Consider the following 23436-nt stretch of genomic DNA (forward strand, 5'->3'; position numbering starts at 1 on the left):
CTTAGAAAGGAACAGAAATTGCTTCTTTGAATATGGATTTTAGGGCGGGGCACGGTGGCTCACACCTATAATCTCAGCACTTTGGGAGGCCAACGCGGGTGGATCACTTGAGGTCAGGAGTTCGAGACCAGCCTGACTAACATGGTGAAACCCTGTCTCTACTAAAAATACAAAATTAGCTGGGCGTGGTGGCGCACACCTGTAATCCCAGCTACTTGGGAGATTGAGGCAGGAGAATCGCTTGAACCCGGGAGGCAGAGGTTGCAGTGAGCTGAGATCATGCCATTGCACTCCAGCCTGGGCAGCAGAGCAAGACTCAATGTCAAAAAATATATATATATATATAGATTTTTAAATGGCTTTTTTATATTCACTGAACTTTCTCAAACTGGGTCCTGCTTATTACAGGAAAGAGCTCTTGGTGGTTTTCTCCTTGGCTCTGTCCCTGATTTACCCTTAGAGCCACACCCCAGAGTATGTTGAGGTGATCCAGCATATGGACGGAGGAGGGGAAACAGCTAAGAATGACTCCAGCCCATCCTATGTACCCTCAGAAGCTTCCCATATCCTCTTGGAGAGAGAGGGAGAAAGTTTTTCCTTTTATTCCTTATAGTCTGGCTCCCACTAAAATATGTCAAGCCATAAAGTCTTGCTATTCCATCAATTTTAGAGGATTTGACAAGGGGCCTTTCCTTTTTCTCAAACCAAAATGGTTACAGACCCTAGATATTCCCTAAGGGAGGAAGAGAAAGCTTAGAGCAGAAGAGAAGTCAGAAGGATCCAAAGTCTCATAGAAAGGCACTGGGGTTGGCTCTAGGATCCTTCTGATTCCGAAATCTCATTGCTAGCCAAACACCAAGGATCTGTAGGAACAAAGGGAGAGAGAAGCATCAATCAATTCTCAGTCTCAAGTTGAAAAGGATGTGCGTGAGGAAACTGGAGAATGTACCTCTGTAAAGCTAAAGAAGAGTCCAACACCCCCTAGGATTTTCAGGGCTTCATCTGAATGCTTAAGAAACTTTTCTCCACACATCTGGCATGTGGGGCTCTGGTTCTTGCAGATCTGAGGATAAAACGTGTGTGTGAAGAATGCAAAGTTGCTAATGTAAAGTTGCTAGTCACCAATACCTATGCCGAATGTCTCTAGAAACTTTCCTGTTATCTGACCAGCGTCCTACAAACTAAAATCCGACTTGGCTAATTCCCCAGCCTCTTTATCCACCCCCACCCCCCACCAATACACAGCCCCAATACAAGAGGGCTTCTCGAGAAACAATGACATTCGAACTAAATTTGCCAACTTGGGCATTGTCCTTACCCAGTTTCCTACCTCCCCTGCCTGCTGCACCACCCCCAACACACTCACTGCAGTGCAGAAATCATAATCTTGTTGGTACAGGGTTGTGAGGTTGAATAAGCCACAACAATCAAAACTTCTTTCCAGTTCATCCCGAGTCTTGTTGCTCATGACCCACCAAGAAGCATTGATGACATCTGTCTGGAGGATATGGGCAGAGAGAAATTAAGTCTCCCTACATCCCAGTATCAGTTCAAGTGCCTCAATTTCCCTAGTCCAGCAAAAGAAGTCAACCAGAAGCATAACGGTGTGCCACAATTATAGACACAATACATATCTACCTTTTCAGGTTCTCTAGATCATCCTCATGAAAAATTAACCAGACATTCCAGAGGAAGCAAATAGCCCAAGGGGCCAGAAGCAGTGCACCTAAGGATGATCTTTGGGTAGCTGGGGCCAGACTAAGGAAGGAGTTTGAGGTTAAGAGGAAAATTTTAAAAAGCAAGTAAGTACTTGAAAGGGTACTGTCTTACCTGTTTGCTTCGGTTAATAGCCAGACATGAGCAAGAGATTACAAATTGGAAGATGAAGACCAAACCAAGGATGATCATGTACTGAGAGGAAAGGTTATGGAAAAAAGTCCTAGATTCCTTTATGTTCCATCTATAACTGGTCTCATCTGTTCACAGAACTTATACCACCATGTCAAATTGAAAGCAATAAAATCAGCTCTTGTTTCGTAGATTATGGGACAGGGCAGGGCAAGGAGACATGTCCAAAATCCCTGAGGTCCCCTACCCTTTTAACATCTTCCATAGATGACAGCCCTCCCAAGAGCCCAGTTGCCCCCATCACTTCAGGTTAGGATACAAAGAACAGCAGGACTTGGTGGTGGTTGACAGCACCCACCAGTCCAGCCACTGCGATAAGGAGAAGGAAGACTCCCACAGCAATGACTCCGCCGATGATGTGGATGCTGGACACCAGACCCAGGCCCTTGCCCCAAGCAGCCACTCCAATGAGCAACAAGCTCACCAGCTACAAAGAAAGAGCAGGATACATCTCAAAAATTCTAGCATGAGCACGGCCCAAGGCCATTACAAGAGGACTTGGGGGCGGGGGTGGGGAAGGAATAATAGAATGGTGTGTGAATGGGAGGGAGGGGGGTGGGCGGGGCGGGGGTGGTGCTATCGCCACCAGGAGCATCCCTGGGCATTCCCAAAGGTTAGAATGGCTGGGATGGGGTATAGGGGGTGGCAGGGATAGTACTATGAATACAAAAGCTGAACCCTCAGGATCATCCTATCACTTCTACTTTGGGAGAAACTGAGGTTCAAAGGAGGGAGGGATGGAACTTATGCCCACGGCCTTAAGTTCATTCCCCCACCCCCAGACAAACCCCTTCATCAACCGGTAGTCTTCCCTCTCCCATGGAAGTCCCCAGGAATTCCCTCTTCGCCGGAAGTTCCTGGGAATCTTCCCGGAACCCCTATACACCCCTTTCCCCACCGGAAGTACCCTGGAGATTCTCCCCACGGGGCCTTTCCGCCCGAAAGCTTCCCCCACCTCCAAAACCTCACCATGTAGACCACGTTGAGAGCGCAAAGCGCATTCTTGGAGCAGGCAAAGCCGCCGCAAACCATCTCCCCAGCTCTGGGGACCCAAGTGGTCCCAAGGACTTGGGGGGAGGGTATTGGTGACCGTCTTCCAGGACCCCGACAGCTTCTGTCTCTTTAAATCGAGGCCAGCCAAACCCAATTCTCTGCGCCTGCACCGTCCCTCCCCTGCCTCTGGATTGGCGAAATGCGTGGCTAATCCTGGACGTCCAAGGCCTGCATGCCAATCAGCCCGCATTACGTCACTGACCCGCCTTCTGTCCTCCTCCTCTTGTTTTTTCATTGGGCGAAACTGAAAACTAGGGGCAGGGCTTCTAGAGATTCTCTCAGGGACAACAGTCTAAACTCCAAAAGCTTGAGTTGAAAGCTGAGCTTTCTGTGGTCGGAGTTAGGAGAGGGCTAATTCGAGGGAGACGGCTCTGGAGGAATTTAGGTGAAGGGGACACGGCGGGAGGGGCAGGTGGGGGGCCGCTCCGAGAGCTGGACAGAAAGGGCTCCACCGGTAGAAGGAGGGCCCTTCCGCCCTCCCTTCCCCCTGTGCTGCAGTGACTTCATGATGACGCCATTGTTTTGTTAATGCGTCACGCTCGGGAACACCCAAAGGAGCCACATATTGAGCTTATTTAGCCCGGCCACAGAGTCCGCGGATTGGACACAGCAACACCCAGCAAATCATCATACGTTTGTGTGTCCGCCAGTACCCATGTCCTCTACCATATACCCTCCTAAAAAGGGTGTGAATATACCAGAAATTCAGTGTGGAAATAGCGGCCTCAGGCCAGCGCATTCCTGTGTGTGGCATTGCCACAAGTGCACACACGGGTGTGCTCAGCATTTTCAGAGTACACGCCTGATCCAGGGCTTGCAAAAAATGACAGGCAAGAGGAAGAGTCTTGGATATAAATAAATATAAGGGGAAGGAGTCTCCACCTTTTCACTTACGGGTGGACTGATCAGTAACTTTATTATCTAGTAAGTGCTTTGACAAACCGTCCTTTTCACGGGGGTAGGGAAAGGCATAATCCTTCTCTCCCCAGGAGAAAGAAACAGTAGGAACAAAAAAGAAAACCCTCTAATCAACTCAACAGAATGATTTATGTTTGTGTGTACTTAGATTCTATAGTCTACTGCCACAGTCAGATTGCCACTTGGATTGCCACTTCTAGCTGTGTAACCTTTGGCCAGGCGCTTAGAAACTGTCTGTGCCTGTTTCCTCATCTGTAAAATGGGGATAAATAACAACACACCTACCTCTTGGGTTGTGAGAATTAAATGAGTTAATATATGTAGAATACTTAGAAGAGTACCTGGCACATAGTAAACACTCAATGTTAATTATTACTTTTCAGGTCATTTTACAGGTTCCTGTGGGCAATTCCAACCTTAATTCCCTTATCTGTAACTACACGGTATTGATATAAACTTTCAGAAATTAATATCAAAAAGGTATGCAGAAGAGATATTTGACAGGGCCAGAGAGGTGTTTGGGTCTTGAAACAAGGTAATGTATTATTATTATTATTATTATTATTATTTTGAGACAGAGTCTTCCTTTGTAGTCCAGGATGGAGTGCAGTGGCACGATCTCAGTTCACTGCAACCTCCACCTCCCGGGTTCACACAATTCTCCTGCCTGGCTCAGCCTCCCGAGTACCTGGAATTACAGCTGCCCACCACCACACCCAGCTTTTTTTTTGTATTTTTAGTAGAGACAGGGTTTTGCCATGTTGGCCAGGATGGTGGCAAACTCTTGACCGTAGGTGATCTGCCTGCCTGGGCCTCCCAAAGTGCTAGGATTACAGGCGTCCAGTGTAAACAAAGTAATTAAGTCAAACTACCCACTACCTCCCACCTCCCACCCCCTCACTCCCCACCTACATCCCCTTCCTACCCGAACTCCCATCTTCATTGTCTCCTTCAATTCCTCATCTACCTTCTTTTCTTTCAGGTCCTAAATCAAGGGCAAGACAATGGTATTAGAAGGGGAACTGGCTGACAAGCATTTTGGTTGTGTGGTGTAGTGAAAGGGGTATCAAAATTATAATCAATCTGGGCTTTATGTGCTTGGTAAAAAATAAAAATAAAAAAGTAAAAATAAAATAAAATCAGAAGACCTAAATCCATGTCTTTGTTTCACCTCTTAATGGCTTCTCTGAGCCTTAGTTTCCTTTTATTCAGAATAGGTATAAATAATCTTACCCCTCAGGGCTGTCATGAGGATAATATATATGAAAGTAGGTTGTAAACTATTAAGTGTTATAGACATGTTAATTATTATGAAACTGATTGAACATGGAACATGGTAGTTTTTGTCTTTTTATAGGTTACTTTCCTCCTTCAGAACTCATTTTCCCCGTAATCACTTGGCCTATTTATTTATTTATTTTTGACATGGAGTCTCACTAAGTCACCCAGGCTGCAGTGCAATGCACTGCAACCTCCACCTCCTGGGTTCAAGTGATTCTCCTGCCTCAGCCTCCCAAGGTGCTGGAATAACAGGCATGAGCCACCACGCCTGGCCTCACTTGGCCCTTTTAAACAGGAGGTGGCCTCAGTGGGTAGCTGACTGAAAAAGGGTTACGTTGTAAGACGTAAGGATACAGAGCTCATTGAGATATGTAGAGAGGGCGATGGGTACAAGTGTACACTAGAATGCAGGGCTCTGAAGGTAACAGACCAAGTGTGTATGAATTCCTGTGAGAGTTCGAAATCTGCAAGTCATCAAGAGTTTAGGATTGCACCTGGGACCTAGCTTGCCATATTCTCCCAGAACCAACACCCATTTTAATTAACCACCTCCCACAGGAGGCCCTGGGACACTGTTAAGATCTCTCCATCCACCTGGCTGGGAAATCATAGCAGGGGCTGGCTGGCAGGGCTGATGGGCCAACACTAGAGGGGGTGGGAGGTGCAGGAGGTAGTGCTGTCCCAGGCTGTGGGTTTGAAACTCACCAGTCAGGAAGTGAGGTCTATAGACGGAAGGGCGGGCAGGGGCGGGGAGTTCTGGGCACAGCAGAAGGGGCCTTCTGAGGTTTGGGGGCTGTAGGGCCATGGGCCTCAGGACCAGAGGTGGTTGTTAGCCTGGAAAGACAGGTCTGGGCAACATGCATGCCCAGAGGCAGTTCGTTGTAGCTGCAGTGAGAGCAGAAGTCAAACGACATGAGGTGGCCAAGCAGGCTCTAAAACGCCTCAGGAAGCTGGCAGAGAGAGTGGACGACCCTGAACTTCAGGACAGCATCCAGGCCTCATTAGACAGCATTCAAGGTAAGAGAAAGGTCAGCCCTCAACTTGGGTGTATCGGGGACTAGCAGGTGCATAGAAGGGTTAGCTGTATTATATATCACTTCCCAGTCGGCTACTTCCTAGTCCCCAAGATGGAGCTGGGACTCTGGGGAAGAATACATTTAGGGAGGATGGAAAAAGACACGGGAGGTATCATTCTGTCTCTTTCCCTGCTCTGATCCTTCTCCCAGGAGATCAAAATACAGGTCCCTGTTGAGCTGACCTTCTTGGCAATGAAGAAATGTGTGAGCATGAGGAAGATAGGCTGTGACAGACTCATGGTAGACTTGGTCCCTGCCTGGGGAGTCCAGAACAGGAAGCAGTCTGGAGCAGCAGGTTCTGGGACTGGATAATGATTTCATTCCCAGGACCCACTAAGGATCAGTGACCTCTTGTTCTCCAGCTGTAGAGAGACACATGCACACACGTACACACACACGCATGCACATTGAAGTACACCATGCAGAGAATCTTAGGCTCCCAAGCGCATACTAACTCTAACACACCATGCTTTGCAGAGCCAGAGTGCAGATAGGTCCCCAGAACTCTTCTTGGTCCCCTCTCCTCCCCTTGCTCCTGTTCCTGTCTTCCCCCCACACACCTTCCGCTCTACCTCCTTAGTGCCATTAGAGCAAGTGATGACAACACAGGGAGGAAGTGCTGCCATGGCAACACCATCCGCCACATCCTCCTGCCCACCCCAGCCTTCAATCCTGTGGTGGAGCCCTGGCAGGAACAGCTTCTCTCCATCCACAAGGCCCTACCACTGACGAACTGGTGGAACTGGAGGTTGTTTCCAGCTCGCTCTCATTTCATTCACCTCTGATGTGGCAAAGAGCTAACAAAAGCAGCCTTCTTTGCTCATGAAAGTTATCTGGTGGAAGCACTTCTTCCATCATATCCTGATCTCTTTCAGCCATTTCAGTCCTCTCCATTGTTACCTGCCTACCTGGGGGGGTCAACAGATCATTCTTTCCCTCAAGGACACTTCCTGCCAGACCTCTCTGCTGGTACACCAGAGTATAACTTGGGGAAGGAACGGTTTGCTTTGGATGCCTAGTGGGACCAGCTGATGATCCCCTTCCTATTGCTCTTCGGAGGCTAGTGCCCCTCTCACCTCCTGTCCCACACCCTTTGCCAGGAACTACACCTGAAGTCTCCCCTGACAGCCTTAGTGTTTGGAAAGGCAGACCAAGGGGGAGTGGCCCATGGGGCCTCCTAGGGAGGAACTCTATGCCCCACCCCTGTCAAAAATGATAATGATAATAATAATAAAGGAGAAGAGTGGTTTAGGCCAGGGAGAAAAGCTGTGCTCCCTCTGGAGAGGGAGGGAGTTGAGGAGGGGTGGAGGCTGAAATCCCTGAGAAGGCTCCACTCCTCATAAGTGATTTGTTTTACTCCTTCTCTAAGAATTAGTATTCTGTTCCCATTGAACATAAAGGAAAACTGAGGCCATCAAAGGAGGGAAGTTTAAACCAGAGCCAACAATTCTCCTTCACCATCTCCATCAAAAAACATTACTGAAGGGTCTCCTGTCCTGGGGATGGTGTCATCCTGGTTCTGTAGGGAGGGAGGGAGAAGCTGCTGAGCCCCAGGACAGAACACTGGAGGGATTGGGTACAGGCCTCTAGGAGAACAAAGGGCTCGTGGCATCCTGGCTCAGCGCTGCGCCCCCCCCCCCGCACCCTCAGCCCCCCACCAGGCCGAGCACGCTGCGGGCTCCTGCCTCCAAGAGCCGCCCACGGCAGCACTTATTATAGTCTCAGCTGCGTCAGGAGGGTGGGATGCCAAATCAGGGGACCGCTGTGACTCCCCAAGTCCTGGGAAGGGGTCTCCAAGGCTGCAGAGAGAACTTCTTTCGCCCATCTTACCCCACCCCCCAGGGGTCTCAACCTCTTTTCCACTTTGGCTTAACCACTTCAGGATTCTCACCTGGCTGAAGGATAGACAGCCTTGAACTCCAAGACCCCTAGAGGTGTGGGGGACAAGGAGCAGACGGTTTCCATTCACTCATCTGCCTCCTCTTTAACCTTCCGTAAGAATCCCACTCAGCAAACCTCAGGAGACTGAAAGGGAACTCTGAAGAGGCTGGCTCTCTCTGCCTCAACTGAAGGGTCCTTATACTTGGGGAGTGAAATCCCCCACCTTTGAGTAACCAGGTTTGCGGGCAGTGCCTCCACTAATTCATCATCCCCCGGTTGGTCTCCCACCCACCATACACAGGGATCCCTCTCTGCTTCTGCCCGCTGTTTCTGAGGCACTCTTGGAGCTACGGTTGCTATGGAGACTGGATGCATTTTGGCATGGGGGGGTATCAGTCTAAGACACATCCTTCTCCCTCCTCCTAGAGCTGGAGCCTTTGACTTACCCTGTGGCCTGGGCTTCTCCAGCACTCAGATCTCTCCCCTCTCTCCTACCCTGCTAAGTTTGTCCCCATCCCTGGGGAACATTTTCCAAGTTCACTTTGGGACAGTCGAGCTCAAGTCTTGGCCCCATCAAAGTATTAAGTGTGGGGGTGTGAGTGGGAAAGGGAGTTGGGTCATGAGAAAGGGAAGGCGTCCAGGTACCTGGGGGAGACGAGATCCTGGGGGAAGGGATTTCAGGGCCCCCGTTTTCCCACTTCAGCTTACCTAGAATTGACAGTGACCCTGGATTTGCTCTGTTCACCGCGGCCTGTTCACCCAATAGATCGATTTTCACCCTTATCTCTAAATGCCATACCTCGCAGTCGCGAGCTTCCTAACCTTGGTGTGCGAGAGGAGGGGGCTAGGTTGTTGGAGGAGGTGAGTCCAAGTCCCAGGAAATCCAGCCCAGGATTTGGGAGAGAAATCCAGTCCTGGATTTTGCACCGCCCTCGCAGACATCGGTGCTGGTGGAGAAAAGGTGGGGGGGGAGATAGGGTGGGGGGGCCTGGGGGCCGCCTCCTCCTCAATGTGAGGGGAGCGCCCGGACACAGCTCGCATCCGGACCGAGCCGAGCCCGGGCGAGGCCCCCGGACTCTTCGCCCGGATCTCACGCCCCTCCCCTCCCAGACCCCAGACCCGTGGGTTCCCACCCACCTCCCGTTCCCTCTTTCCTCCCCCGCTGCCTCCTGTATCTCCATCCCCAGCATCCTCCCCGCGCCCCTGCGAATCCCCCGCACGGCCAGCCCCACTAGCTTCCCACCCTCCTCAAGACCCTCTCTCCGACCGCATCCGCGGCCCCTGTCCCTTGAGCCCCAATTCCCCGCCCCTGCCTCCCCCGCACTGGTTCTTTTCCCCTAGCCTCTGGTCCCCTTTTCTGCCCCCTTTTCCTCTCTCTCCCCCATTTGCCCCCACTACTGTCCTCCCCGCCCTCCCCCACCCATCTCAGCGCCCCCACCCAGGCCGGGGTGGACGGTCCGGCGCGCCTTCCTGGAGCAGCACCAAGGTCCCGGGGCTCCAAGAGGGTGGGGGCGCAGGGCGGGGAGCATGGGGAGGGGGCGCCCCATGTGATGGGAGGGGGGCGCAAGCGGAGGCGGCGGAGGCGGCGGCGACAGCGGAGCCGGGCCGGGGGCTCAGAGGGGTCCAGGGGCTGGGGGCAGCGAGCAGGGCGGCCCCATGGCCGGGCCCCCCTGAGTCAGTCCGGGGGAGTCCCCTCCCCTCCCCAGCTCGGGGGTCTCCGGGCCCCATGAGCCGGGGCGCGGGCGCGCTTCAGCGCCGGACAACGACCTACCTCATCTCGCTGACCCTGGTTAAGCTCGAGTCGGTGCCTCCGCCGCCGCCTTCTCCGTCTGCGGCCGCGGTCGGCGCCGCCGGTGCCAGAGGCTGCGAGACTGGGGATCCTGGCAGCCCCCGAGGTGCGGAGGAGCCGGGCAAGAAGCGGCACGAACGTCTCTTCCACCGGCAGGATGCGCTGTGGATCAGCACCAGCAGCGCGGGCACCGGGGGCGCGGAGCCCCCAGCCCTGTCCCCGGCTCCGGCCAGTCCGGCCCGCCCAGTCTCCCCCGCTCCCGGCCGCCGCCTCTCCCTCTGGGCCGCCCCTCCGGGACCCCCGCTCTCCGGGGGGCTGAGCCCCGACCCCAAGCCTGGGGGCGCCCCCACCTCCTCCCGGCGCCCCCTTCTCAGCAGCCCGAGCTGGGGCGGCCCGGAGCCCGAAGGCCGGGCGGGCGGCGGCGTCCCTGGCTCATCCTCTCCGCATCCTGGCACCGGCAGCCGGAGGCTCAAGGTGGCGCCTCCTCCGCCGGCTCCCAAGCCTTGCAAAACCGTGACCACGAGTGGAGCCAAAGCCGGCGGGGGCAAGGGCGCGGGTAGCCGCCTGTCATGGCCCGAAAGCGAGGGCAAGCCCAGGGTCAAGGGGTCAAAGAGCAGCGCCGGGACTGGAGTTTCTGCCTCTGCAGCCGCCACCGCCGCCGCCGCCGAGGGAGGGGGCGCTACAGCTGCGACCTCTGGTGGGGTCGGGGCTGGGGCCGGAGCCCGAGGGAAGTTGTCTCCTCGGAAAGGCAAGAGTAAGACCTTGGACAACAGTGACTTGCATCCGGGACAGCCTGCCGGTTCTCCTCCTCCGCTAACCCTCCCACCAACTCCGACTCCAGGCGCTGCTGTCACCGCCGCTTCCGCGCAGCCCCCTGGGCCTGCACCTCCAATCACTCTGGAGCCTCCAGCTCCAGGGCTGAAACGGGGCCGGGAGGGGGGCCGAGCGTCCACTCGTGATCGCAAGATGCTCAAGTTTATCAGCGGCATCTTCACCAAGAGCACAGGAGGGCCTCCTGGCTCCGGGCCCCTTCCCGGACCCCCCAGCCTGTCTTCTGGCAGCGGGTCCAGGGAGCTGCTGGGCGCCGAGCTCCGCGCTTCCCCTAGTGAGTTGAGTCAGGGCTTGAGAACACGAAGGGAAGGGTACCTGGAATGCTCAGCTTGGGGTGGAGGAGCGAGGTGCAGGAGACTAGGGAAGCTTTTCTCTGGGGTGGGCGGATGAACCAAGCTCACTCCTCTGCCAAGGATTGGGGCAAAGAATAGGAGTCCTGAAGCGGGGTGAGTAGCTACATTGTGCCACATGAGAAATGACTTGATTTCAGAGGGACTAAGAGAGCCTCAGAGCTTTCTGGGAAAATAATGCCCTTGGTCAGAGTGACTAGAAAATTGCTCCCAGAGAAGCCCAGGACCCCACTTCCAGCCTCAGCTGAACTCTGGGAGCATGGAAACGGGGATTTGCCGTATTTAGAGGGACGTTGAAGGTGAAGAGGATGAGGAAGCCTCAGTTTCCCCTGAGCACTTAGGGCAGGTGGCATGACAGTGACCTTGCAGGCAGCTTCTCGCCAGGGACCAGTCGTCCCCTGGGCTGAGAGCAGGCTAGTGATGTTTTCCGTGCGCTGAAGGCGGATTGGGCGGTACGCGAGTGTGCGGGGGCTGGAACGTGCAGAATATTTAAATGTGAAGTGAGGGGGGCGGATAGGAAGCCTCACTTCCCCCATTGCCAGCCCCCTCCCCAGAGCCGCACTGAAACCCACCCGGGGCTGACCCCGGAGTGAGTCAGTGGGAGCGGAACTGCTGCAAAGGCAATCCGTACCCTGGGAGACTTGGGAGGCGGTACGGGGAAGGTAGTGTTTTTTACGGGGGCAGGGTGTCTATTATTATTACTATTTTCTTACTGGAGGAGATAAGCAGGAGACTCTTGGTTCGGCTCACACTCCTGGGAGAGGAGGCGGGTCCGGGAGCGGAGGCGGCCCCCGGGGTTTGGCTCCAGAGCGGGTGGGAGCAGATGGCTCCGGATCCCAGAGTTCCCGCCGCAGCTGCGGCGCCCCGGGAACGTCCGGCCGGTGTCAGGCGCGGGGGCTGGACCCGGCGGGCGGAAGGAGCATCCTTTCCCCCAGGCCTGTGGCTTCTCTTGGCCAGGCGATGGAGCCCTTCACCACAGTTCTTTTGGAGGGCGTTTGTGGGGAGGGTGTGGGAGATGGAGGCATAGGAAAATCCTAGCTCTTTCCCTTGGGTTGTGGGGAGGGGTACAGGGCCACGGTGCCGTTGACCTTGAAGAAGGGGAGGGAAACCCCTCAACTCAGTTTCTGTCCTGTGGAATGGAGGTTGGGGAAGACACACTCTCTTCTGTGTTTCAGCACCTCCTCTCAGGGTCTGCTCTCGGAACCAGTGGGTTAGGGAGGAGCTCCTCTTCTATTCTTTTTCCAGAGGGAAGAACCTGCCACTGTCAGAGCCCTGGTCTCCCTGTCTGGGGCCGGGACCCGCGTTTGGGGATGTGCTTTAAGGGAGATGCCAACTGAAGTATTTTTGTCTTGCTAGCTCCGTTGCTAAGCAACCACTGAGCGGCAGCAACAGCTGGGGGAGAGCGGCTGGGATGGGAGGCCTGGGGACCACCCTCAAACCTGTCTGTACCACACACCTCTCCAGTGCAGGCAGGGTTCAGGGGGTTTGGAAAGCTGCAGAGGGAGGAGGGGTGGCTCAGTGTTGGGGGTCCTCCTGAGCCAGGAGCCTCCCCTCTTACTGCCCTTCTCCCATTACAGAGGCTGTGATCAATAGCCAGGAATGGACTTTGAGCCGCTCCATTCCTGAACTGCGCCTGGTAGGTATCCCAGTCCCCTTGCCTATAGGGAAGGCTGACCTCCCACCCACTGCACTCTCAGCTCTCTCCCTTCACCTCTCCTTTTCTCTCTCTCTCTCTCTCTCTGAGAATAGGGAATCGTTTTCCAGTTCTTCTGAGAGTCTACCTTCATAGCACCAACCTGGGAATTTGCTACATCTTCCTCACAAGTTTTTCCTCTCTAGTCTTTATGCAGCCATCCCCTTTTTCCTGTTTGTTCATGGTCCTCCTCCAGGCTTCTCACTTCTGGCATCTGCCCTTTGGCCTTCATGTTGTGTTGCCTAGAATTGGGTAAAGTTTTCCAACTAGTGCCTAGAGCTGTGACATGCTACAAACACACACACAGACACACACACACACACAGGTCTAGTTTGTTTTCTAAACAACCCAACACATACGAAAAAACTACTGAATTGCTGACATTCTTCAGCTTGTGCTCCACTTTGAGCTTGGGATCATTTCTTACCCACACTCATGCCCTGATCCTCCCAACTGCTCCGATCCCCCCAGCTGCTCTGATCCTCCCAAATGCTCCGATCCCTCCAGCTGCTCTGATCCTCCCAGCTGCTCCGATCCCCCCAGCTGCTCTGATCCTCCCAGCTGCTCTTTCTGGAATGACTGTCATCCAGGCGCTGTAGGGCCTACTTGGATGATTTATCTCTCTGGGTTTTCTGGAGTGTCCAGACCCACACATCCTGCCTTCTCTTACATCCCACAATTTCTGCTCCACATCCTTGCCCTCAGGGTGTGCTGGGCGACGCCAGGAGTGGGAAGTCATCACTCATCCACCGATTCCTGACCGGTTCATACCAGGTGCTGGAGAAGACAGAGAGTGAGTTCTCAAGAGCCATAATAAGCTAACGATTGGGGTTAGGGATCCAGGAGTGAGATCAATGATTAGGCAGGTATGGAGACCAGGAGGGGAAGGATGAGGCCATAATAGCAAAAGCACTGGGAGCATGGGGAGGTTTGGTGACCTGTCACCTCTGACCTATTACCCTTTCCAACTCTTCTGGACAGGTGAGCAGTACAAGAAAGAGATGTTGGTGGATGGGCAGACACATCTGGTGCTAATCCGAGAGGAAGCTGGGGCACCTGATGCCAAGGTGAGGGTGGAGGTGGTGGGGGACAGGCTGGCTGGGGTCAGCACTGGCCAAGGGAGAGGGCTCTGGTTTCCCAGGTCTCCATCTGGATTGGGTCCAGAGGAGTAGACCTGCCTGACTTTCCATTTGCTCCCTCACTCCCCGCAAGTTCTCAGGCTGGGCAGATGCTGTGATCTTCGTCTTCAGCCTGGAGGATGAGAACAGTTTCCAGGCTGTGAGCTGTCTCCATGGGCAGCTGAGTTCCCTTCGTGGGGAGGGACGAGGAGGCCTGGCCTTGGCACTAGTGGGGACACAAGGTAAGGAGGGGTTAGGAAAGCACTGCTTTCAAGGGAGGCCCTGAGGAGGCTACTGGGATATTGCCCAACATGGGTGAGAACTTGGTAAGGTGTGGAAACGGCCACTTGGATTACAGTACCCTTCTGGAGGGAGCCTGGTCTCCAAATAAGGGAGTCATGAAACCAAACAATAACTTCCCAAGGTCTGAGCAGAGAAAAGGGGATCTCCAGGGAGGAAAGGACAGCTATAGTAGCCATCTCCTTGCCTCTCCTGAGATGTCACCTACCTTGTGTTCTCACATTGCCATTTCCCGGTGCCACCATCACAGGACACAGAAAATCTCAAGTCCTAGTGTGGATAGGAAACCTTTTCCATCTTCCTTTTTGCAACAGCTAGGTCAGACTGACACCTTTTAAAGGAACTTATCCAAAAACAAAGCGAAAACACAAAGGAAATGATGAAAAGAAGAGAGCAGAAAACCTTTTAGTTCTCAAAGAAGTGACTCAGAGGCTCCCAGACTCTGCCAGGGCCAGGAAATGCTTTTCCAGCACTCCCTTGTGTCGAGCTGGTGGGACTTGGTCTGGATGCCTGTTCTGCTGGTGCCTGCCTCCACCTGTTGCTTGCCTCCTGGTTTCTTGCTGCAGAGTGGGCAGTCCAGCCATGACCCATGGGTACCCAACCTTTTCCTAGTTCACAAGCTGGTGTCCTCCCACCAGTTCAGGTTTCGATGGATTTGCAGGGCAGGGTGATTATTGCTCGCACCTGGGTCTCAGCTATGTAGCCCTTGTCAGGAAGCACCACTCAGTATTCTTTGAGGACACACACACACACACACACACACACACACACACATACACACATACACACAGCTCACCCATCCTATTCATACACAGCTAGTTGTGTGAACTGGGCCCAGTACTCAGAAAGGGCTTATGTACTCTCATTCCACCTGGTCACAAAAAAGATGATCTCTCACACCCCATCCCCAGTGGGTCCAGCCTGAGGGCCCAGCACAGGGATAAGGGAATTGTGAAAAATCGAACAAGGCGAGGCTCCTTCTTCAATCCTGCCCCTTTCCTATCCCATCAGACAGGATCAGTGCTTCCTCCCCTCGGGTAGTGGGAGATGCTCGTGCCAGAGCTCTGTGCGCAGACATGAAACGCTGCAGCTACTATGAGACCTGTGCAACCTATGGGCTTAATGTGGATCGGGTCTTCCAGGAGGGTGAGTGTGGTGATCTCCAGTATATGTGGGAAGCCAGTGCAAGGGACCTGGCATCCAGGCCTCTCTCTGTGCGTGACAGGAAATTGGCCTTTGTGGGAAGGAGGAGAGATCGGGGAGGCCAGAGGTTTGCTTAATAGTCACAAGGTCTTTCTGGGTTGGAGGAACTGGCAAGGCCACAGGTGGCATAGAAGCCACAGTGACAAGGAAGTTGGGTCCTGTGTTGTCTACTGGGGATTTATCAAAGCTGGGCATGGAGGGGTGGTCTTGGGTATCTGGCCTGCTCACACCTCCTTCCCTCAACTCCCCTCAGTGGCCCAGAAGGTGGTGACCTTGCGCAAGCAGCAACAGCTTCTGGCTGCCTGCAAGTCCCTGCCCAGCTCCCCAAGCCACTCAGCTGCATCCACTCCGGTAGCTGGCCAGGTGAGTTGGGGTTTCAGAGTCTGCAGAGGGGCTGGTAAGATGCAGAAGGGCTGGGGATCCTAGGACAGGTGCAGAGTACCCAAGGAGGTTCAGGGAGTGGGGAAACAGATGGAAATGGCAATGAAACTATTGGAGAAAGTGCATTGGACTGGAAGTCAACCAGACTTCCAGTGATTTGAGACATCATTTGCAGTGTCCTTAAGCAACTCACCTAACCTCCCAAGGCTATCAGGAAGATTGTATGACATAATACTTGTGATTCAACCTTTGCAACATTTATAAAAAGCACTGTCACAATGTTAGTGAGGGTTTTAAAAATTATTAATGACAATATAAATAAATGGTGAGGTGATCAAGGAATGTCTCAAATTCTCCGTAACTAGATATGAGTGTAGCTTGGTGGGGTAGGGGGCATCTCAGCTCTGCTGACTCTTCCATATGCTCCCAGGCTAGTAACGGGGGCCACACTAGCGACTACTCTTCTTCCCTCCCATCCTCACCGAATGTTGGTCACCGGGAGCTCCGAGCCGAGGCAGCTGCAGTGGCTGGATTGAGCACCCCAGGGTCCCTGCACCGGGCAGCCAAGCGCAGGACCAGCCTTTTTGCGGTATTGGACATGGACATGCTGACCCCCATCCTCCTGTCCCCCATGACCTGCCCATCTTCCCTAGTCCCTAGACTCCTCTGTTGGGCCCTTCTTCATCTGTCTTCCCTATCCTCACATCAGTGTATCCCTCTATCCCTCCTTAAACTGATTCCAATAACCATTCCAGAATCGTCGGGGTAGTGACTCCGAGAAACGGAGCTTGGATAGTCGGGGAGAGACAACAGGGAGTGGACGAGCCATCCCCATCAAACAGGTGAGTGGTCCAGGGGCTGGGGCAGGCTAGGGGCAGCTGGTCTTAGTTGGCTTTTTTCTCCCATGTGTCTTTTCACTTTCTCCAGAGCTTCCTACTAAAACGAAGTGGCAATTCCTTGAACAAAGAATGGAAGAAGAAATATGTAACCCTGTCCAGTAATGGCTTTCTACTCTACCACCCCAGCATTAACGTGAGTGGCAGAAACTGGGCCACACTGGCCAGCTTTGGATTTCCCTCAAGCTCTACCTGTCTGTGCCTCTGACAAAGCACTAACGTCATTTCTAGGAAGTGCTAGTCCTGTTCACTTAAGTTTAGCAGGCATGTGTTAAGAGCCTGCCATGTGCCCATGCCAGGAATGTAAGGGTAAATGCATTGCCCCAGGAACTTGCAGTCTAGTGGGAGAGCACCCAGGAAGGGAATGCTTCCTGGAGGAGACAATGCTGGATCAAGTCTGATGGGCCCATCCCCTAGATGCTCATCACAACCCATTTGGCCCCCAAGGCCCCCTCTCCAGTCCCTCTCTATTCTGTAACATATTAACCGCTTCCCAGCATACCAAGGACCCCAACCTTCCCTACACTCTCGGCCCTGTACCCCTCCAGGATTACATCCACAGTACTCATGGAAAGGAGATGGACTTGCTGCGAACAACAGTCAAAGTCCCGGGCAAGCGGCCCCCGAGGGCCATCTCTGCGTTTGGCCCCTCAGCCAGCATCAACGGACTCGTCAAGGACATGAGCGCTGTCCAGATGGGCGAAGGCCCCGGTGAGTAGGGCTTATGACATAGGAGCAGGAGAGGGGCCAGGGCTGGGGAAAAGGAGGAGTAAGAGGGAAGTGAGGGCTGGCACTGGGCAAGTAGGAAGCTGGGTGATAAAGAGGGACCATGTAAGGAGTGGGGCCAGAAGAAAGAGAGGCTCACTGAGGTTTCATCTTCTTTTTCCGACAGAAGTCACTACTCCCATGCCAAGCCCCAGCCCCAGCCCTAGTTCCCTGCAGCCACCACCAGATCAGACATCCAAGCACCTGCTGAAGCCAGACCGGAATTTGGCCCGAGCCCTCAGCACAGGTCAGTGGGGATGAAATTCCATCCGCTGTCTTCCACACCCAAATAGGGTGGATGTGGGAAATGAATTTGGGGTGAAGGCTTGGAGGTTGGAATAAATGCATGAGTGAACACATGGAGCCCCACACATGAACACCAAGCTCAGTCATACCATGTCTATCATAATGGTTAAGACAAGTGGACTCTAACGTCAACTGCCTGAGCTTGAATCCTGGCTTGTCACATGGGCAAGTTACTTGACCTCTCCATGCCTCAGTTTCCTCATCTGTAATGTGGAAATAATAGTTTCTACCTCAGAGGGTTTCTTTGAGGTTTAAACAAACTGAGAATATTGTCTAGTACATAGTCAGCCATGTTTGACATGTTTGAAAAAAATATATATATAGTATGCAAATGACACATTGTAAACAGATGATCCTCACAACAGTTTTGTCAGGTCAAGATTATTATTCTTATTTCAGAGATAAAGAAACTGAGGCTCAGAAGATTAAGTGCTTTGCTCAAGGTCTTAAGGCCAGTAAGTAAGTGGTAGAACCAGGATCTGAGTGCAGGTCTGACTTTAAACCTCTCATCTGCCTGCCTCCCCAGGAATGATCAAGGGGGAACTCTTGGAGAGGGACAGTTGAGGAGGGGTGCCCTAAAATGCCAAAGTAGTTCAGGGAATGAGACAGGCTATCAAGAAATCAGGAAATATGTGGAGGGGGCTATTGAGGCAGCTGTGTCTTCCTCCCTAAGACTGTACCCCATCTGGAGACCTGAGCCCCCTGAGTCGAGAACCCCCTCCTTCTCCCATGGTGAAGAAACAGAGGAGGAAAAAATTGACAACACCATCTAAGACTGAAGGCTCGACTGGGCAGGCTGAAGGTGAGGCTCTGGCAGGCACTTCCACTCCCACCCAGAACCCTCATCCCCAACATCAGCTCCCCGGGCTAACTCCTGCAGCAGGAGGAAGTGCCTGAGCTGAGTGCTTAACGACCATTACTACTGCACACAACTTAGTGAAAGAGTGTGTGGACATCCCCCAGCCCCGTCCTTCTTTCCTTGTTCCCCAGCCAGTTCCTTTCCCCAGCCCCTATTCTCAATGACGTCCATGTCTATAGCTCCTGCTCCCTCTCCTAAGGATGTTCTAGTTCCTCTTCCTTCCCTCAACTCCACTTACCACCCCAGCCCCTGCACCCAGATGCCCCCCACCCATCCGCAGTGACTCAGCCCCTGATCTCTGCGTCTCCCACTGATTTCCCAAATCCTGGATTCTGTGACCACCCAGTCCCTTCTCCCAATAGCTTTCTTTCTTTCTTTCTTTTTTTCTTTTTTCTTTTCTTTTTTTTTTTTTTTTTTGAGACGGAGTCTCGCTCTGTCACCCAGGCTGGAGTACAGTGGCGTGATCTCGGCTCACTGCAAGCTCCGTCTCTGGGGTTCACGCCATTCCCCTGCCTCAGCCTTCCAAGTAGCTGGGACTACAGGTGCTCACCACCACGCCTGGCTAATTTTTTGTATTTTTTAGTAGAAATTGGGGTTTCACTGTGTTAGCTAGGATGGTCTCGATCTCCTGACCTCGTGATCCGCCCGCCTCAGCCTCCCAAAGTCCTGGGATTACAGGTGGTGGGGATTACAGGCATGAGCCACCACACGCAGTCTTCTCCGGATAACTTTCTATTGCCAAGTGCTCCCCAACAGCCCTTGACCATAGTGATCCCCATTCTTGTCCCTCAGTGATACCCCGCACCCCCACCACCACCAGCCCCAGGGCCCTCTCAACTCAGCCCTGCGCCCCAGCTTCTGCCCCCTTCCCCCGTGTTCACTCAGATCCTGACCCTCCCTTCTCCTCCCAGAGGCCCAGCTCCTGGCTGGTCTTGATAACCCATCCCTGCTGCCCCTGCTCTCTGCCGGGTGCTCAGACCCAGGTTCCAGATCTGCCTACTCTCATGGCTCTTGGCTTCTGCTCCACTCTGCTCCGGGGCCACTGACTTTAGTTCTGCTTTCTCTCCCCATCTGTCTGTCCTGCTTTGTCTCTGGCACTCTGTCACTCTCTCTCTCCATCTCTCCATCTACCTCTCTTTTTCTCCTTCTTTCTTGGTCTCTCTTTCTCTGTTCTGCTCTCCATTCTATCTCTATCTCCTTCGCTTCGGGAAACCAGCCAAGCGCAAAATGTGGAAACTAAAATCCTTTGGTAGTTTAAGAAATATTTATAAAGCAGGTAACAAGTGGGGAGCCTGGAGGGGCGCTCAGCTGGGGTGCAGAAGGGTGGGGGTGCCTCCGCCTTCCCCTGCATGTGCTCGGGCTTCCTGCTGCCCCCCACCCTCTGCTTCCCCTACCCCCACTGCCCCACTCCCAGGGGCTCGGGATGGATATCAGGGAGGACGGGCTTGGGGAAGGCAGCCCCTGCTTGAACTCTGTCCCTTAATGACTCCATCCCATCCCCCACTCAGAGGAAAACTTTGAGTTCCTGATCGTGTCCAGCACGGGTCAGACGTGGCACTTTGAGGCAGCCAGTTTTGAGGAGCGGGATGCCTGGGTCCAGGCCATCGAGAGTCAGATCCTAGCCAGTCTACAATGCTGTGAGAGCAGCAAGGTCAAGGTAAGGGTTTGAGGTGGGGTGGAGGACTGACCGCAGGAGCTAACCCTGGTGCTGACGGCCATTGGCTACTACACGGCCGAAGTCATGTGGGAGGAGAGCAGAGGTGTCTGAGGAGAAGGGGGTGGGGCTTGGAGGCAGAATCAGTACCAACCCAAACCCTCTCTGCAGCTGCGCACAGACAGCCAAAGCGAGGCCGTGGCCATCCAGGCGATCCGGAACGCCAAGGGGAATTCAATCTGCGTGGACTGCGGGGCCCCCAGTGAGTGCCAGGAGGCAGCGGTGGGGCTAGGGAGTGTGGTTCACTGGAGGCGGTGAATGCCGGGGTGACTGTGCTGCCCCGCTGGAAGCCGACCTCTACGCTCTGTCCGCAGACCCCACATGGGCCAGCTTGAACCTGGGCGCCCTCATTTGCATCGAGTGTTCTGGCATCCACCGCAACCTGGGCACTCACCTGTCCCGCGTCCGCTCGCTGGACTTGGACGACTGGCCACGGGAGCTGACCCTGGTGCTGACGGCTATTGGCAACGACACGGCCAACCGCGTGTGGGAAAGCGACACGCGAGGCCGTGTCAAGCCCACGCGGGATTCTTCGCGGTAAGGGTGAGGGAACAGAGCGGGGGGAGGGTTGCTGAGGGTGTGCGAGCCTGAGACGGTCCCTTGGGTAGGGGCAGAGGTCCTGGCTGGGAGTCCCTAGAGCCTTTTCAGTTGATCCCTGGTCTTGCAGGGAGGAGCGCGAGTCGTGGATTCGCGCCAAGTACGAGCAGCTGCTGTTCCTGGCGCCGCTGAGCACCACGGAGGAGCCGCTGGGCCGCCAGCTGTGGGCCGCCGTGCAGGCCCAGGACGTGGCTACCGTTCTTCTGCTTTTGGCCCATGCGCGACACGGGCCGCTCGACACCAGCGTAGAGGACCCACAACTCCGCTCCCCACTCCACCTGGCTGCCGAGCTCGCCCACGTTGTCATCACGCAACTGCTGCTGTGGGTACGTCAGCTGGGGGGAGGAAAGGGGGTCTTTGAGGCCTCATCTCGGAAAACGCCTGGCGCGGGAAAGCCCGATCTTCCCAGAGGGACCCCGGAAGTAGGCTTGGCCATGTGGGGGAGGCGGTGCCGGGTGTGGGCGCCCTGGGGACGTGCGGTCACGCGGCCGTTTCCGCCCTCCAGTACGGCGCGGACGTGGCGGCCCGTGACGCCCAGGGCCGCACGGCGCTGTTCTACGCCCGCCAGGCTGGAAGCCAGCTGTGCGCCGACATCCTTCTCCAGCACGGTTGCCCGGGTGAGGGTGGCAGCGCGGCCACCACGCCCAGCGCGGCCACCACGCCCAGCATCACAGCCACGCCGAGCCCCCACCGCCGGAGCAGCGCCGCTAGCGTGGGCCGCGCCGACGCCCCAGTTGCGCTGGTATAGTTGCCCAGTGGGAGAGACACCCCCACCCCCACGCGGGCCGGGCACGACCACACCGGGCGGACCGCTGGACAGACGCACCCACTCACCTCTCCGATCCGCACCCAGCCCCACGGGAGCACTTCCTACCCCCACGAGGGCACAGCCCCCACGCCTCCCAGAAGACACAAACTCACCTCCCTCTCCCCAACGAGGCATGGAGACCCCAGCTCAACACGCCCCCTCTCCACTGTTTCCACACTCGGATTGCTCTGGGTCTACCCGCTCGGGTTTCGCGGAAGGGGACGTTTCCCGCGGTACGGGCTCCTAGGCGCTTGGACATGGCCGCTTGTGCCCCCTAGGGGCGGGAAGAAGACCCGGTCCTGCCCGAACTCAACAATCCCAGGGCGGGAGCCCATACCCAGGCTGGCTCCTGGGGCGACGCCACGCCAGAGGGAGGGTTTAGTACGTGGGAGGGCTAGCCCTGGGACTTGGGGCCAATATGGAGACCCTACCCCTTCCATACTCATCTCACTGCCCAGTGAAGGGGGCAAGGGCAGCGAGGGGCAGGACCCCTGCTGCTCATGGGGGTGGGGGGTTCCCAACCCTTTCCGTGAAAGGGACCGTGAGTAGTGGAAACCAGGACGTCCCCTTACACCTACCCATGGGTGGAAGCTAAAGAGTCCGGGGGAAGCCAAGAGTCTGGGTCCCTCCCACTACTATCTTGGGAGGGAGAAGGGATGTAGCAGGAGCGGGCTAAGGGGGCCTTGTAATTTATTGCTTTGTTCCCCAACATGGGGGTGGGGGCGGGCAGGGGCGTGGGGAGGGCGTTTTGGGGTAGGGGAAGCCCAGGGTGGGCAGGGGGTGGGGTGGGGTGGGGTGGGGGTGCTCTCGGGTTGTGAGTGTCTGTGACCGTGACTGCGTACCTGTGACTGTGCAGCGCCCGTGGTGATCTGGGGTAGGGGGCACCCCTACAGTGGGACCCCTCCCCCATTATTCTTTCTCTCCAGCCCCTCCCTCCCACTGGAGCAGCTCCAGAGCCATTCCTCACCCCCGTGACCTCTCCCAGCCAGGGCTGAGAGGATTCGAGGTGGCTGGGAGGGTTTCCAGGCCCCCTGCCCCATCCCCACAAAGTGGGTGGTAGGGCGGACTTGCCTGGCCTAGCCCTGCCTCCCTCAGCCAACCCAGCCCTTGGGCTGTCTGTGTCAGTGGTTTCCGGTCTTTTTTTTTTTTTTTTTTTTTTTTCTGGCTAAAATAGTTTGCAAAGGACCAGGTAATCGGGAAGGGGAGAGAGGTGGGGGCAAGGGGGGAATGCCCCCCCATCTCCTTGGAGGCAGTGGTGTGAATCTTCTTCAACAGCAATTAAAGAGGAAGTGATTTTGTCTAGGGGGTGAGCTGCTGGTCTGTTCTTGGAGGCAGGTCAGGGCATGGCCTTGGTCAAGGTGGGGTACTGGGGTGGGACAGGGACAGGCAGAGGTGCCTCCCACTGGGGGCTGGTGGCAGGACAGTACCTATGGGCATGGAGGTAGTTCCATTATGTACAACAGATCCGGGTTCATGTAGTGGAGGACATGGCAGGTTAGAGTCAGTGGGGACCCTGGGAGCAGAGAAGGCACTGACTTTTAAGATGATGCCAGTCCTGGGAGAGTTGGGATATGGTACTTAGAGGCCATGGAGAGGGGTGAGAAGATGGGACAGCTTTGGTTAAGAGCAGGAACTTTGGAGACGGATCTGATTTTGAAACCTGCCCCTCCACTTCACAGCTAGATGACCTTGGTGGCATCTGTTTATCT

The 23436-nt window shown here is 54.8% G+C and overlaps 2 protein-coding genes across 7 annotated transcripts; one reads left to right on the forward strand and one right to left on the reverse strand.

Annotated features, from left to right (window-relative positions):
* Positions 1 to 580: 580 nt before the first annotated feature.
* On the reverse strand, positions 581 to 9971 carry LOC105474083 (tetraspanin 31). Of its 3 annotated transcripts, none has more exons than XM_071071543.1 (6): positions 9889 to 9971; positions 2168 to 2335; positions 1831 to 1911; positions 1367 to 1498; positions 950 to 1063; positions 581 to 863 (listed from the first exon to the last, which is right to left on the reverse strand). In XM_071071543.1, the coding sequence occupies exons 3-6, from the start codon at positions 1906 to 1908 to the stop codon at positions 789 to 791; spliced, it is 399 nt and encodes a 132-aa protein (XP_070927644.1). In that variant the 5' UTR covers positions 1909 to 1911; positions 2168 to 2335; positions 9889 to 9971; the 3' UTR covers positions 581 to 788. The 3 variants fall into 3 exon arrangements, with proteins under 3 accessions (XP_070927644.1, XP_011726704.1, XP_011726705.1); XM_011728402.3 differs by lacking the exon at positions 9889 to 9971 and adding an exon at positions 2878 to 3057; XM_011728403.3 differs by lacking the exon at positions 9889 to 9971 and adding an exon at positions 2697 to 2717.
* LOC105474082 (ArfGAP with GTPase domain, ankyrin repeat and PH domain 2) lies at positions 5927 to 23029 on the forward strand. Of its 4 annotated transcripts, none has more exons than XM_011728400.3 (19): positions 5949 to 6177; positions 12665 to 12723; positions 13486 to 13573; positions 13762 to 13847; positions 13993 to 14140; positions 15210 to 15344; positions 15655 to 15764; positions 16213 to 16371; positions 16538 to 16624; positions 16710 to 16814; positions 17227 to 17389; positions 17571 to 17690; positions 18423 to 18551; positions 19825 to 19884; positions 20117 to 20265; positions 20434 to 20524; positions 20637 to 20859; positions 20990 to 21245; positions 21425 to 22460. In XM_011728400.3, the coding sequence occupies exons 1-19, from the start codon at positions 6018 to 6020 to the stop codon at positions 21665 to 21667; spliced, it is 2571 nt and encodes an 856-aa protein (XP_011726702.1). In that variant the 5' UTR covers positions 5949 to 6017; the 3' UTR covers positions 21668 to 22460. The 4 variants fall into 4 exon arrangements, with proteins under 4 accessions (XP_011726703.1, XP_011726702.1, XP_011726701.1 ...); XM_011728399.3 differs by lacking the exon at positions 5949 to 6177 and adding an exon at positions 9113 to 11011 and having other exon boundaries at positions 21425 to 23029; XM_011728401.2 differs by lacking the exon at positions 19825 to 19884 and having other exon boundaries at positions 5927 to 6177; positions 21425 to 23029.
* The last annotated feature ends 407 nt before the right edge of the window (positions 23030 to 23436 follow it).

Source organism: Macaca nemestrina, chromosome 10 (genome assembly GCF_043159975.1).
Source record: "Macaca nemestrina isolate mMacNem1 chromosome 10, mMacNem.hap1, whole genome shotgun sequence".
In the NCBI taxonomy this organism is placed as follows: Eukaryota; Metazoa; Chordata; class Mammalia; order Primates; family Cercopithecidae; genus Macaca; species Macaca nemestrina.

What these genes read in the sequence shown, in the direction of transcription:
- LOC105474083 (XM_011728402.3), bottom strand. Translation starts at nt 2,940, where the DNA reads ATGGTTTGCGGCGGCTTTGCCTGCTCCAAGAATGCGCTTTGCGCTCTC. An exon ending in ACCAAGTCCTGCTGTTCTTT is followed by an intron (nt 1,912 to 2,167) that starts GTATCCTAACCT and finishes CTTTCCTCTCAG; the next exon opens with TACATGATCATCCTTGGTTT. An exon ending in ATTATGATTTCTGCACTGCA is followed by an intron (nt 1,064 to 1,366) that starts GTGAGTGTGTTG and finishes TTTTATCCTCAG; the next exon opens with ATCTGCAAGAACCAGAGCCC.
- LOC105474082 (XM_011728399.3), top strand. Translation starts at nt 9,844, where the DNA reads ATGAGCCGGGGCGCGGGCGCGCTTCAGCGCCGGACAACGACCTACCTC. An exon ending in GGTGCTGGAGAAGACAGAGA is followed by an intron (nt 13,574 to 13,761) that starts GTGAGTTCTCAA and finishes TCTTCTGGACAG; the next exon opens with GTGAGCAGTACAAGAAAGAG. An exon ending in CCAGATGGGCGAAGGCCCCG is followed by an intron (nt 17,390 to 17,570) that starts GTGAGTAGGGCT and finishes TTTTTCCGACAG; the next exon opens with AAGTCACTACTCCCATGCCA.